Source organism: Megalobrama amblycephala, linkage group LG4, assembly GCF_018812025.1.
Source record: "Megalobrama amblycephala isolate DHTTF-2021 linkage group LG4, ASM1881202v1, whole genome shotgun sequence".
NCBI lineage: Eukaryota > Metazoa > Chordata > Actinopteri > Cypriniformes > Xenocyprididae > Megalobrama > Megalobrama amblycephala.
In genome coordinates, this window is record NC_063047.1 from 18,799,310 (window position 1) to 18,813,661 (window position 14,352).

General features: G+C 36.6%; 1 protein-coding gene across 1 annotated transcript in view; it reads left to right on the forward strand.

Annotated features, from left to right (window-relative positions):
- Positions 1-14,323, forward strand: part of tnks1bp1 (tankyrase 1 binding protein 1) — a 39,671-nt gene extending 25,348 nt beyond the window's left edge. The window contains exons 4-10 of the mRNA XM_048188053.1: positions 2,276-2,385; positions 5,899-6,031; positions 9,024-9,189; positions 9,636-9,772; positions 11,352-11,500; positions 12,758-12,849; positions 13,375-14,323. Of these exons, the coding sequence (XP_048044010.1) occupies positions 2,276-2,385; positions 5,899-6,031; positions 9,024-9,189; positions 9,636-9,772; positions 11,352-11,500; positions 12,758-12,833 (771 nt within the window). The 3' untranslated portion in view covers positions 12,834-12,849; positions 13,375-14,323. The remainder of the gene's footprint in view (positions 1-2,275; positions 2,386-5,898; positions 6,032-9,023; positions 9,190-9,635; positions 9,773-11,351; positions 11,501-12,757; positions 12,850-13,374) is intronic.
- Positions 14,324-14,352: the final 29 nt, after the last annotated feature.

Here is a 14,352-nt window from a genome sequence, read left to right on the forward strand (position 1 = left end):
AGGGACCCTGACGTAGGATGTAGGCATATAGCGTAAGCTTAGGTGAGAGTCGACGCCTCAAACAAATATGGCTGGGTACCAAACTCAAGCTCCTCCCACATTTGTCTTTAAAAATTTTCATTTTAGACTTATAATTCGTGACCGGTGTTTTGTGTTGCTATATCCTCTATGCTTCTTCCACTGGAATCGACTCACATACGCAAGCCAGTGATTCTAGTTTATGAAGTTATAAATATAGATATTTATAACGCATCGCTTCACTTCAGAACCCCCTGGAGTCATATGGATAACTTTTATGATGGATGGATGGATGGATGGATGGATGCACTTTTTTTAACTTCAAAATACAACGCTTAATTCACTCCCATTATAAAGCTTGGAAAAGCCAGAATATTTTTTAAGATAACTCCGATTGTGTTCGACTGAAAGAAGATATATACACCAAGGATGGCTTGAGGGCGAGTAAACCATGGGATCATTTTCATTTTTGGGTGAACTATCCCTTTAAAAACATTACACACAGAACCTTTAAGAGCATCCATCTCTGGTCAGTATAGAAGAGAATTGAATCAGATCTGTATATTCTGATCAGAGATATAGTCCAGAAGTCATTTATACCATATATGTACTGGATTGTCTCGTGATGGACATTTGCTCACACAGAATCTGTTTACAAGGAAATGTTTTGTTTCCTAGTAACGATTGTTTTACGCTGACATGTTTTGAGCTGCAGAGTGACATAAAATTCAAAGTATCTGTTCTGTGTTTGTTGTGTTCGTAAAGGACAGTTTCGACCCTGTGACCCTGTCAGCTCATTAAAACATGTATGCTTGAATTGTTGTTAGTACTTTTATGTTTACAACTGTGTGTGTGTGTGTATTAGCTGACTGTGAGTATTGCATTGTAATAATCACTTTTGCATGATACACAATTATAGGTTAACTATTTGTCATTCCTGCCAATAGACTGTGAATTGAAAAATTTCTGGCCATATATATATATATATATATATATATATATATATATATATATATATATATAGCCAGAAATTTCCATTATGTAATTAAAATGACATTTTCTGTTCTTTTACTTGCCGCAGTATGTTTTCAATATATGTAAATTCTAGCCAGTTGCTAAAATGACATCTATCATAACATTGAGAGCTACAATTGTTTTGTTGTACACAGTTTCATTTCGGTGGCTTGTTTCCAGGAATGTGTCATGCCGTAAATGTTCAGGAATTTTGAAATGACAGCAAATTAGATTTTTGGCTTCTTATCTGGACCTCTGAATTCAAAGTTCTTTGTCAGCTGAACTGCTTTGATCTAGAGATTTTAAGATAATATTTCAATAATTTAACAACACAATCAAAGGTTTGTGGTTCTCTGATGTCTGTTAATAATCACATAGCATGCACATAAATAAAATAGTTTTATTTTAGTAAATAAATTTAGTGTGTGTTTTGTTTAAACTTTTATTTTGGTCACTGATATTCTTCTTTAATAGGATGTTTGATTGGAATTGCTCAGGTAGCTTTTGGTTGATCATTCCTAAAATGTGATTTAACTATGTGTTGTGTTGCGATTTCAAAATACTGCACCAGTCAGCTGACCATTTTACTTGCCAAACGGAATCTTTACTCATTTGGTGCTTCGTTTGTTCATTTTGTCTTATCATCCAGCTTAAGATAATAAACATGTCCTCATAGTACCGTATCTTTACAAGTCCTTCATATAAATGAACTCTCGTTTGAGATAGGATTATTATCGTTAACTAAAACATTTTTTTTTTAAGTTGGTTAATTGAAATACAGCTTAAATAAAGCAAAATAAAAATATTAGATGAAAACGTAAACTGAAATTTGCAAGTTTAAGCACTAAAATTATTAATTGGGAATCAATAAAAACTAAAACTGAAATAAAAATAGATTAAACCTAAAGAATTTTTTTTTTAAACCAAAACTAAAAAAGATACATAACATTACATTAATAAAAAAATAAAATAAAATGAAAACTGAAAATATAAAAATAAAAGCTAATTCAGAATATTATTGAAAACTATAATAGTATATACATAATACTAAATTAAGTCTGGTTTGAGAAGACCAGCTCTGGTTTTGGCATGCTGTTCATCAGTTGGTGGATCTGGTTAAGCTAGTTAAGAAAGCCTGGTGGGTACACCGGCATCCACAACTAAACATGTGATGTGACAACAAGCTGGTCTTTGGCAGAACTTTACTGTATTCTGAAGTACTTCTGTCTTTGTTTGCTCTCAGGGTCAGTTGAAGGACTGCGAACCCGAGGAAGATGGAGTTTCAGAACTGGACACAGAGAATCTGATCGATGAAACCGGCGAACAGACTGAAAACAACGACACAGTTGATGAGTAAGACATTTCCATAACATGACTCATCTCATCACCTTCACTGCAGCAACAAACCTTCAGTTGTCTTTTGAACATCTGAGGATTGCAAACAGAGTCTATCATATGCCACGTTTTCAGCATTAGAGTAGTTCTGGTGACGTACCAAACTAAAAGTAGCAATGCTACTTACATTGTCAGAGTCTCGGCTGTTTTCAAAACAATGTTGCTTTTCCGGTAACAAGCTATTTTCATTTCCACTGGTGTCGGGTGACAAAATGTCTGCGTTTTTACATATGGTGTACAAAGTCTTACGGTCGAACGAGTTATTGAGGTAAAAATAATCAAAGTCTTCTGAAATGCCCTCAACTAACATTTCTGCAAATTGTTTAGTTTAGATGATTGATTCATTTCAATATAAAAAATGGATTCACTGAGTAATCATTCAGTAGTAATTCATATATCATATTTTGTTAAATGCTGCTGTTTATCTACATGCTTACATTTAAATGACATAAATTAGCCTTTTATAGTTATAGCGTAAATGTCAGAGGTGTCAAGTAACGAAGTACAAATACTTCGTTACCTTACTTAAGTAGAAATTTCGGGTATCTATACTTTACTGGAGTTATTATTTTTCAGACGACTTTTTACTTCTACTCCTTACATTTTCACGCAATTATCTGTACTTTCTACTCCTTACATTTTAAAAATAGCCTCGTTACTCCTATTTCATTTCGCCTTGTTTTCATTCCGGCTTGAAAAAAAAAAAACTATCCAGATAAATCGTGCCATCTGGATAGAGTGAATTTGATTGTGGTTGGATGAGAATAAACATATACAATTCTGACACCCTATTGGGTTGTACGTGATCCAGCGCACCTGCACGTCACAAATCACGTCAAATCACAAATCACATCACACCCCAGCAAGGACGACAGTGCTGGGGGTCGTTACTCGAAAAAGATTATTTCTTAAAAGTTATTATTTCTCTACTACTGGCTCATTTAGGCTATCAAACGGGCGCTTTCTCTTCGTCCTCTGCAAATTAAGCTAGGTAGTTCGGTAGAGAGATGTTTGAATAAATTAGCGTATACACCGGGTTTTAAACTTTTTTTTTAGCGCGACCCTTTTTATTTATGTGACCCATAGTCATATACAACCATGTAGCTAAACAAGCCAAAACTAATTAATATACAACGAAACTGAAGGTAAACCTGCGTTGCTCTCATGGTGTACGTTACCTCTCTCTTTCGGTGGAGTGGAGCAGTGCTCTTGCTGAATGGCACGGATTGCACTATGGACTATTGTTCCTTTTATATGTTTTTTTTTTTTTTTTTTTTTTAACTGTATTTTATTTCTTATAACGAACAAGCTACGATGTCACGTTTCCAGTGCTTTGTTGTGTGCGCGTGAGGCGCGGGCGCGATCAAACAGCTGTCTTTGCAGGGGACTTGCCTCATCGTCATGGCAACGGTTCGTGGCCAGGTCAGATTACGTCAGGCCCTGCGTTCCATTTGGAAGGGCTCATCCCTATGCCCTAATCCCTTCAAAGTGTTTACCCTCCAGAGTGAGAGCTTCGAAGGATGAAGGGTGTAGAGGTCAAAAATACTCCTTTTTTGGAACGGACTTCTGCGTCATCTTAACGAGACAATCAAGGAGGATAGATTGCGCAAGGTGCGCCCTTTGTTTAACGTTAGCTTATTTATTTATTTTTGGTTTATCGCACCATAATGTATATTGTGTCTATGTATTTGAAACATTTGAATGGACTGATAAAGGGAGCTGTAAAGTATTTTTGTTGAAGTACAATGTCGTTTTGACCATAATAATGTACTAAATCTAACTTGTATAAATATTACAGTAGTATAGAAAAATACTATACATACATGTATAGGTAAAATCGAACTCCGAGCCTCCTGTACCCATTCTGTGACGACAAACAACTTCACTGTGCAAAGGATCATGGGGGTCCGAAGTGTCCATCAGTTATACCCTTCGAAATCCTTCATTCCTTTAAAGTGGCCAGTTTTGAACACTTCGGTTTGGAACGACCCTTCAATATGGCGGCCATGATTGTTTTCACTCCGAAGTGCCCTTCGGAGGGCGATATATCCCATTTGTAACGCACCGAGAGTTTGTTGCCGTTTGTTGGATGCTCAGACGACCAAACAAACGCAGATTAAACATGTTCAGTCTGGTAAAAACAGACTCCAACCAATGCCAACACCTATCCAACAAACTCCAACAGATGAGTTTGTTGGCGTTTGTCGGTGCGGTGTGAACTGAAACAGCTGAAAACTTTGGCGGGTTGGCGGGTGTTAATGTCAAGCCCTGATTGTTACTAAGCCTGCCCTGGGTACACCAAAACTACCCACATTTTTCTTGTCCGCTGCCCTCACAGATTCCTGCAGTTAAGCTTGGATGTACATTTACATTCCAATAAAGGTTATTGATGACATTTTGAGGAGGTGGAGTGCACAATAGACCCCTGTGACGCGACCTAAGCTTTTGTCCTTAATGGCATTTTTTTTCCTTACATTACTTTTACTTTTATACTTTAAGTAGTTTTGAAACCAGTACTTTTACACTTTTACTTGAGTAAAAAGCTTGAGTTGATACTTTAACTTTTACAGAAGTATTTTTAAACCCTAGTATCTATACTTCTACTTGAGTATTGAATGTGAATACTTTTGACACCAGTGGTAAATGTACGTTCAAGTTTGACGTGGTCAACTTAATGGGGGTCCACAAAGTCATTGCATAACTTTAAAGTTATAATATAGTTAGTTGTTATGGTTTTTTTAGGAGCTTGTAATGTAGCTTGACTGAGTTTAGTGTCACCAACACTGCATTAAAGTTACCTTCAGATTAACCATTTCACTACTGTTCAAAATTTGGGGTTTTTAAATTAGAAATTAAGAAAATTAAGAAAAAGAAAGTAATACTTTTATTTAACAAGGATGCATTAAATTGATCAAAAGTGACAGTAAAGACATTTATAATGTTACAATATTTCTATTTTAAATAAATTCTGTTCTTTTGAACTTTTTACTAGTCATCAAATAATCCTGAAAACGGTTTCCTCAGCAATATGAGGAACAACTGTTTAATCTTGAGCAGCAAATCAGCATATTAGAATGATTTCTGAAGGATCATGTGACACTGAAGACTGGAGTAATGATGCTGAAAATTCAGCTTTGATCACAGGAATTAATGACATTTTACAATATATTCACATAGAAAACAGTTCTTTTAAATTGCAATAATATTTCACAATATTATATTATTTTACTGCAGTTTTAATCAAATAAAATGCAGCATTGGTGAGCAAAAGAGACTCTTACAATAACATTTAAAAAAGTAACTTTTGAATGGTAGTGTATATTCACTCAAAATTCATGTCACTGGTTGCTCATTTAAGTTTTATGGATGCAAGTTTTGCTCAGACTGCCCCCTAGTGGTCATGAAGTGCATCAAAGTTTAGTTCTCTCACTGTTATGTGTGGATTGTTTTCATATGTTTGTATCTGTTCAGTGCTGGCACAGGGAGCAGAATCAATCTAGCCCTACAGAGGCTGACTCGGGTTAGACAGCAAAACACATCTACTGATTCAGAAAGGCCAGACGTCCCGGCTGAGGAGGAGCCCGAACCCCTACCTGTTCTTGAGGTGCATTTGAATTTTACATTACCTAATATAGTTTAAAGGGTTAGTAAACGCAAAAATGAAAATAATGTCATTTATTACTTACCCTCATGCCGTTCCACACCCGTAACACCTTCGTTAATCTTCGGAACACAAATTAAGATATTTTAGTTGAAATCCGATGGCTCCGTGAGGCCTTTATAGGGAGCAATGACATTTCCTCTCTCAAGATCCATAAAGGTACTAAAAACGTATTTAAATCAGTTCATGTGAGTACAGTGGTTCAATATTAATATTATAAAGCGACGAGAATATTTTTGGTGCGCCAAAAAAACAAAATAACGCCTTATTTAGTGATGGTCGATTTCAAAACTATGCTTCAGGAAGATTCGGAGCACAAATGAATCAGTGTATCGAATCTGATGTTCGGAGCGCCAAAGTCACGTGATTTCAGCCGTTGGCAGTTTGACATGCGATCTGAATCATGATTCGATACACTGATTCATTTATGCTCCGAATCTTCCTGAAGCAGTGTTTTGAAATCGGCCATCACTAAATAAGTCGTTATTTTGTTTTTTGGCGCACCAAAAATATTCTCGTCGCTTTATAATATTAATATTGAACCACTGTACTCACATGAACCGATTTAAATATGTTTTTAGTACCTTTATGGATCTTGAGAGAGGAAATGTCATTGCTCCCTATGGAGGCCTACTGAGCCATCGGATTTCAACTAAAATATCTTAATTTGTGTTCCGAAGATTAACGAATGTCTTACGAGTGTGGAACGGCACGAGGGTAAGTAATAAATGACAGAATTTTCATTTTTGGGTGAACTAACCCTTTAATACAGTGCCTACATAGAAAATCATCATACCCCTTTGAAATAGTTACTTTATTTACTTCATTTATTTTAAAAAAAAGCAACAGTTCTGAAAATGTATTTTTTTTTAAAAACTGAAAAACTAGAATAACAGGGTTGAAAAAAGTCATCAGTTCCCTGATTTAACACTTCATAGAGCCACCTTTTGCTTTAATTACAGCGATTAATCTTTTTGGATATGTCTGCTTTGCACACCTAGATAGGGGGATTTTGAGACCCAAAAAAATGCATTCATCCATCATAAAAGTAATCCATACAGCTCCAGGGGGTTGATAAAGGCCTTCTGAAGCAAAGCGAATAACTAGCTTCTGGCAGACGGCCGAGTAACGGTGGAAGAGTAACCCCTGACCCGACTTATGACGTAACAGCGAACGTAGAAACACATAGGAGAGAGCATAACAAAACACCGGTCCCAAATTAGAAGTCTAAACGCAGGTTTTCCTCAAGAATATGTATGTACTTGAGCATCCATTTTCCCTTTAATCCTGACCAGTCGCCCAGTCCCCATTGAAGAGAAACACCACCACATCATAATGCTGCCACCACCAAGCTTCACAGTAGGTATGGTGTGTTTTGGGTGGTGTGCCGTGTTTGCTTTTCGTCAGACATAGCGCTTGGAGTTCAGTCCGAAAAGGTCAATGTTGGTCTTATCAGACCATAGCACCTTTTGCCAGATGGCACCAGAGTCTCCCAGGTGTGTTTTTGCATAGTGCAAACGAGATTGAGTGTGACACTTTTCAGGAAAGGCTTCTTTCTTGCTACTCTGCCATACAGGCCAGCTTCCTGTGAAGCTTGTGAGATAGTTGTCAAATGCACAGACTGACCGGTCACAGCCATAAAGCCTTGTAAGTCCTTCAAAGTTGCTTTTGGCCTCTTGGTAGCTTCTCTGATCAATGTCCTCCTGACTCGGTCATCCATGGATGGACGGCCTGATCTAGTTGATGTGTTTGTAGTGTGATACACTTTCCACGTCTTAAAGGTGCTAAAGAGGATCTTTTCGTCGACTGAGAAACCAAAGACTGTTAGTGAGTTTTTGAAATGAGCGCATGCGTAAGAACAACCCCCCTCCTTCACAGATCGTTTCGAGGGAACGCCTCCTAAAACTCATGCATGAGTATTGGAACACGAGTGTTTACCGCCGGCATTCGCTGTGTCGTGTTAGTGGATTCATTATGTCGGACTCACCGCAGGTAACTCATAATCTGCAGTTGTTACTCCTGTCTCCTGACAAAAACATTGCATGCGGCGCCTGTGGAGTGTGGAAAGTTACTGGAGCGCGCAGCCGCGCACGTCTCTCACAAGGAACGTAATGCCAGTGATTGACAAGCCAGAGGGCCAATCGTTTACGCGATGATCGGGTAAACGATTGGCTGATGTTTTTAAGGCCCTACCTCATGCACAGATGATGTATATTAATATTATTCCTTTCAGTGCACCTAAAAAATAGTCTTTTATCAGTTAGTAAAGACAGTTTCAAGTAATATTGCAAAAATGTATAAAACAAAACATCCTCTTTAGCACCTATAATGATGCTCTGAATGGGACTCAGAGGGATAGCTAAAGCCTTCGAAATGTTTTTGTGCCCTTCTCCTAACTTGTGCCTTTCTACAACTTTAGCCTTTTGAAAGCACTTTCCCAACCATGGTGTATGCTTTGCAGTACTGTGCGCTACTAACAGTGAAATCTTCAAAAAACAGCTGGTTTTATTCTGAAGTAATCAATGTCAGGTGGGGCAATTAGCATGGTGTTTGATCTGGAAGTTTATAATGGTACCTGGTTACATACAAAACCAGGTATTTCACTAAATAATTCTTATTTAATCCTCCAGAATGTTTTAAAATTTTATTTTCACTTTGATGATGAGGGTCAGAATGTGTACATACAGCTTAAAAAAAAGTTAGACTTAATTTATTTTATTTTCCAGGGTATAATGTGACAAAAGGTAAAGATTTTCACAGGGTGTGATGGCTTTCGTATGTATTGCACTGTATTGCATGTATTGCATACAGTGCATTCGTATGCACTGTATGTATTGTATAGTATTGTATTATATGATATGATATAAAAGTGTTCCTTGTGCACCTGTCTCATTGTGTATTTGTGTATATGTCTGCATGTTAAATGCTGGATCAGTCTGCAGCTCCACTGCTGGACTCCAGCGTTTTCCGTTCGAAGGTTGATCTGGCAAAGAAGCGTAGCATAAAGCGTTCCAGGCCGACACGTGCCGTCCGACAGAGAGACGCCCTGCCCGCGCTGACCGAGGGAACGAACCCTGACTGGAGGTTCTGCGACTCCACAGGTGGGCTCATTATATACACTACCATTCACGTGTTTTTAAAGAAGTCTCTTCTGCTCACCAATGCTGCATTTATTTGATCAAGATTACAGTAATATTGTGAAATATTTTTATAATTTAAAATAAATGTTTTCATCATTACTCCAGTCTTCAGTGTCACATGATCCTTCAGAAATCGTTCTAATATTCTGATTTGCTGCTCAAGCAACATTTCTTATTATTATCAAAGTTGAAAACAATAGTGCAGCTTCATATTTTTGTGGAAATCGTGATTTTTTTTTTTTTAATCTTTGAATAAAAAGTTAAAAAAAGCAGCATTTATTTGAAATAAAAATCTTTTGTTACATTATAAATGTCTTTACTGTCACTTTTGTTGTGTCCTTGCTAAATAACAGTATTAATTTCTTTTAAAAAATCTTACCAACCCCAAACTTGTCAATCTATTATAGATGCAAAAGATCAGTGTTCCAATGGAGGGGACTCAGAATCAGACGAGGAGCCGTCCCGGGACGTCACGTCCCCTCCAGCCCCCAGCCAGCCGAAGAGAGTCCCTATGTTTCCTGGGATGAACCCTTCAGCCCTCATGGTAGAGCATCACATGGATCTTTAACACTTTATGTGCCTGTTGATGAGACCAGTATTGCTGGTATTGTATATGTCAGGTTTTAGATGCTGGGGTCTCCATTAGGATTCTTGTCTTAACCAGCAAGCATTAGGTTTAGGCTTGGTTCACTGGAAAGACCTTACTCTTCAACAAGCTTCTACTAAATCCAGCATGTACATTGTACATGTACAATGGCAAAGGACACATTTACAACTTTACAAATTTACAAAGTCTCTTCTGCTCACCAAGGCTGCATTTATTTGATCAAAAATACAGTAAAAACAGTAATATTGTGAAATATTATCACAACTTAAAATAAATGTTTTTTGTAATATATTTTAAAATGTAATTTATTCCTGTGATCAAAGCTGAATTTTCAGCATCATTACTCCAGTCTTCAGTGTCACATGATCCTTCAGAAATCATTCTAATATGCTGATTTGCTGCTCAAGAAACAATTCTTCATATTATCAGTGTTGAAAAACAGTTGTGCTGCTTCATATTTTTGTGATCGTTTTGTTTACACCCATTTTTAGTGTAATTTTAGTAGTACCAACTGTTTAAAATGATTTCGCTATACTAAAGCAACCTATGTATAGTCTTTTAGTTGAAAAATGCTATTATTTGAAAATAAAATAACAGATATTTTTATTATTATTTTCTTTTTAATGTTGCTGGAATATAATATTTTGGTAACACTTATAATATAATATGGTTATGAAAAATACATCTAAAGCATTTAATAATCTTTGTTATTGTTAGTTTCAACATTTACTAATACATTTTAAAATTAAATGAATACATTACTTAATGCACTGTGAACCAGCATGAACAAACATTGAACAATAGTATTAACACATTGCTAAACATATTGCTTATTGTTAATACAGTGGCATGAAAAAGTATGTGAACCCCTTGCAGAATCTGTGAAAATGAGAATTATTTTAATAAAATAAGAGGGATAATAAAAAATGCATGTTATTTTTTGTTTAGTACTGTCCTGAGTAAGATATTTTACATAAAAGATATTTGCATTTAGTTCACAAGACAAAACAATAGCTGAATTTATTAAAATAACCCCATTCATAAGTATGTGAACCATTGATTCTCAATACTGTGTGTGGTCACCTGATGATCCACGACTGTTTTTATGTTTTGTGATGGTGGTTCATGAGTCTCTTGTTTGTCCTGAGCAGTTAAACTGAGCTCTGTTCTTCAGAAAAATCCTCCAGCTCCTGCAGATTCATCAGTTTTCAAGCATTTATAATAATTTATTAATAATTCTCATTTTCACAGATTCTGCAAGGGGTTCACATACTTTTTCATGCCACTGTACATGTTAGCTAATTCATTAACTAATGTTAACAAATGAGACCTTATTGTAAATTGTTACCAATATTTTTAATATTGGTTTGTGGCTTTGGTAGTAAACCTGCTTCAAACTAGCACTAACCAGCATAAACTAGCATAAATCATTCATTTCCATCTCAGTCGTTTCAACAAGGTTGTCTCTCAAAATGAGTCCAAGTCATGCTTTTCTTCATGTATTCTTTCTCTTCAGGCACAGCTCAAGCGGAGAAGTGGAGTCGTGGAAGCAGACAGTCCACCAGAAGCACAGACGCCTCCGTCTGTTCCCACACGCTCTCCCCGCACTCCCACCATGGCCCTCGGCCCCAGAGTGCTGCCCCCTGTTGACGCCAAGGACAGTGGGTGAGTCTTTTCTGCTCTATTGTGACCAGGGCTTGACATTAACACCCGCCAACCTGCCAACCCGCCAAATGCGGGTAGATTTCAGCTGTGGCGGGTAAGACAGCCACTCCCACTAGCCACTTTGGCGGGTTGAATATAATTTCAGTTTACAGCCAAATGATCGTCGAAGATCGTCGTAGCACAAGATTACAATCCAATCACACAATTCGTTATTTACGTGCAGTTAGTGAAGGAGGGATAGGCGGAATTGCGCTGAATAACACACAACAGAAGCGCTCTCTCGCGCGCGCAATCAGTTCTCCTCGCGCCTGAATAGTCAAATACTCGTGCACACAGAAGTCTAAATGTCCATCGTGTGGAGTACCTCGCGTGAATACAGTCGGTTATGGCTTAAGTGGACGTAAACAGGTGGGTAATAACTGAATATGCGTCAGTTACGTCCATGCATTCAGCAGCCCAATTAAATAGGCCTACCTGTCTGTCATTAATGTTAATCAAACAAAAGATGTTAAATAAATGTAGGCTATATGTTAAATAAACCTACTGTATCTGAAAAAAGATTATTTTTAATTTACTATTGTTTTTGTAATTTGCTTCTTTGTTCTTTTATATAGCCTACACAAATAACTTATAAAATTTAAAATAGCCCATGCTCATATTGTCCACCTCTTGCCCACCTGTACATATCAGCTGATATACAATGTAGTCTTGATTTGGGTCAATCTGCATTTAAAAGTTTGAAAGGGTTTTAAATCTTCTAAATCAAGTAAAATGACTCAAAATAAAGTAATTTAAGCATAACAAAGTAAACTTTAATCATATAAAATGTCATTTACCAACATCAAAATTGTGGCCAGTGAAAATGCTGAATGGCTAGTAACTTTGGAAAACCACTAGCCACAGTGGCAGGTGAGCAAAAAAGTTAATGTCAAGCCCTGATTGTGACGTATATCTGAGTGAAAAGGCTCCTCGAACAAGAACAAATGTAGGACGGGGCTTGATTTTGTCCATGGGGAATTGATTGGATGGTTGTGGTTTGCATTTATAATAAACACTGCAGTATTCCATTAAAATATAAGAATTGACCATTTTGATTTCATGGTGACTTTACATAATTCATAATTATTTTTAATAGAACGCAGTGCAGATGTGAGGGACACATACATTGAACAGCATACACATTTCAATATACATTGAAAAAAAGTGCATTCTGTTATAACAATAAAGTTACTTGTTTTAACTGTGATTTAAATCCAGGTCCGGCTCTTCACCCTCATGGCTGCTTGAGCTCAAATCCAAGAAGCGAACGAGTCAACCTGAAAGTGAAGCATAAAGTCTGTGAAGCTCAGGTGAGTGTGTTTCCAGAAATCACGCCGTCCAGTTCTCTGATTCCCCCCAGGAATAATGAAGTGTCTTGAATTTTTGATGAGGGTTTTCCTGAAATCTCATCACATAATTTTTGCTTCAATGTTCATTATGATTAGAGTACATAATCTTAAAGGGTTCTGTCAGGCACTTCGTATATACCTTTTAGGGGTTCCTATCATGGGATCTTTAAATTTTTTGAATTAAACAAACTTTATCACTAGAAACAAATTGAAATAATCTGTTAAAATGAAAGTATTATGCAATCATTTAAGAGATTTCTCCTTATATAGAACCTTTTTGGCGTAAAAGGTTATTTAAAATTGTGTCAAGAACTGTAAGATTCTATATAGAACCCTCTACTGTGGAATATTTGCGTGTGTTGCTCCCTTCATCCCCAGCAGAGGGTGACAAAATCCACTTTTAGATCACTTTGACTTTTTTGTCATTTGGTTGCAAATGTTGTTCCAGTTTTCGAAGGGCGTTTACCCTGCTGTTTCTCCTCACAGGTCTGATGCAGTTTGTTGAGAGGAAATCCTCTGTGTGATGCCACAAAGATGCCAAAGGAACCGACTTGCATAAATGAGAAGTGCAATGAGCCTTTCATTCTCATACCGACTGATTATCAGATATTTTTTCTAGTATGTGTCCTGGACTAAAATGTTTGTAGGCTTTGCCAAGATGATGTCCTGTTATGCACCTTTTTACTTTCACACGAAAGTCTGTCATAATGCCGAATCATAATCAGCACAAGATGGTGTCTTTGAAAAGCATGAGCTGTTTACTATCAGTCTTGGACCAGTTTAATTCTGTTTACATTTATTCATTTAGTAGATGTTGTTATCCTACGTGAGGATGGATGATAAAACAAGCAATTCTTAAGAAGTCCATGATGGGAAAAGCAGATATCAGTATAGCTTCATGCTACAATGCACTTTAAATGAGTCAGACCACTGGGAAAGGTGCCTTAGGCATTATTTTGCATTTGATTTGCATCCATTTTCTTTCTCTTAATAGTTTTTGTTCAACATGTTATAAACATCACTGGATGGTAATTTGATCTTGTTTGCTTTTATTATCATTCTTAAATTCTTTTATTCTCTGTATTTTTAAATCTAGTGAGCAGAGAAGCATAAGCTAATGTGCTTTAATTGGGCTGATTATCATTTACAATGTTTTATTTTGCATTGTTGCCCATATCCTTCCGGTCCTGCCAAGAACACTTTTACAAAACACAAATCAGAGTTATAATAATGTATAATAAGTTGTGTTTGTAACTGTGTTCCTTTTGAATGTTTTTCAGTCATGTTAGTTTATTGACTTCAGCTGTGTAAATTGCTGCTCGAGGAAAATGTTTACCTGTTTAATGTTGGGAAACTGTTGTTTTGTTTTATAAAAAAAAATGAATTATGATTTACAATCAAGGGATCTTCATTAAATATTTTTTCTAAATGGGAAGCAAGTTTGTCTTTGTATGTACTTGATTG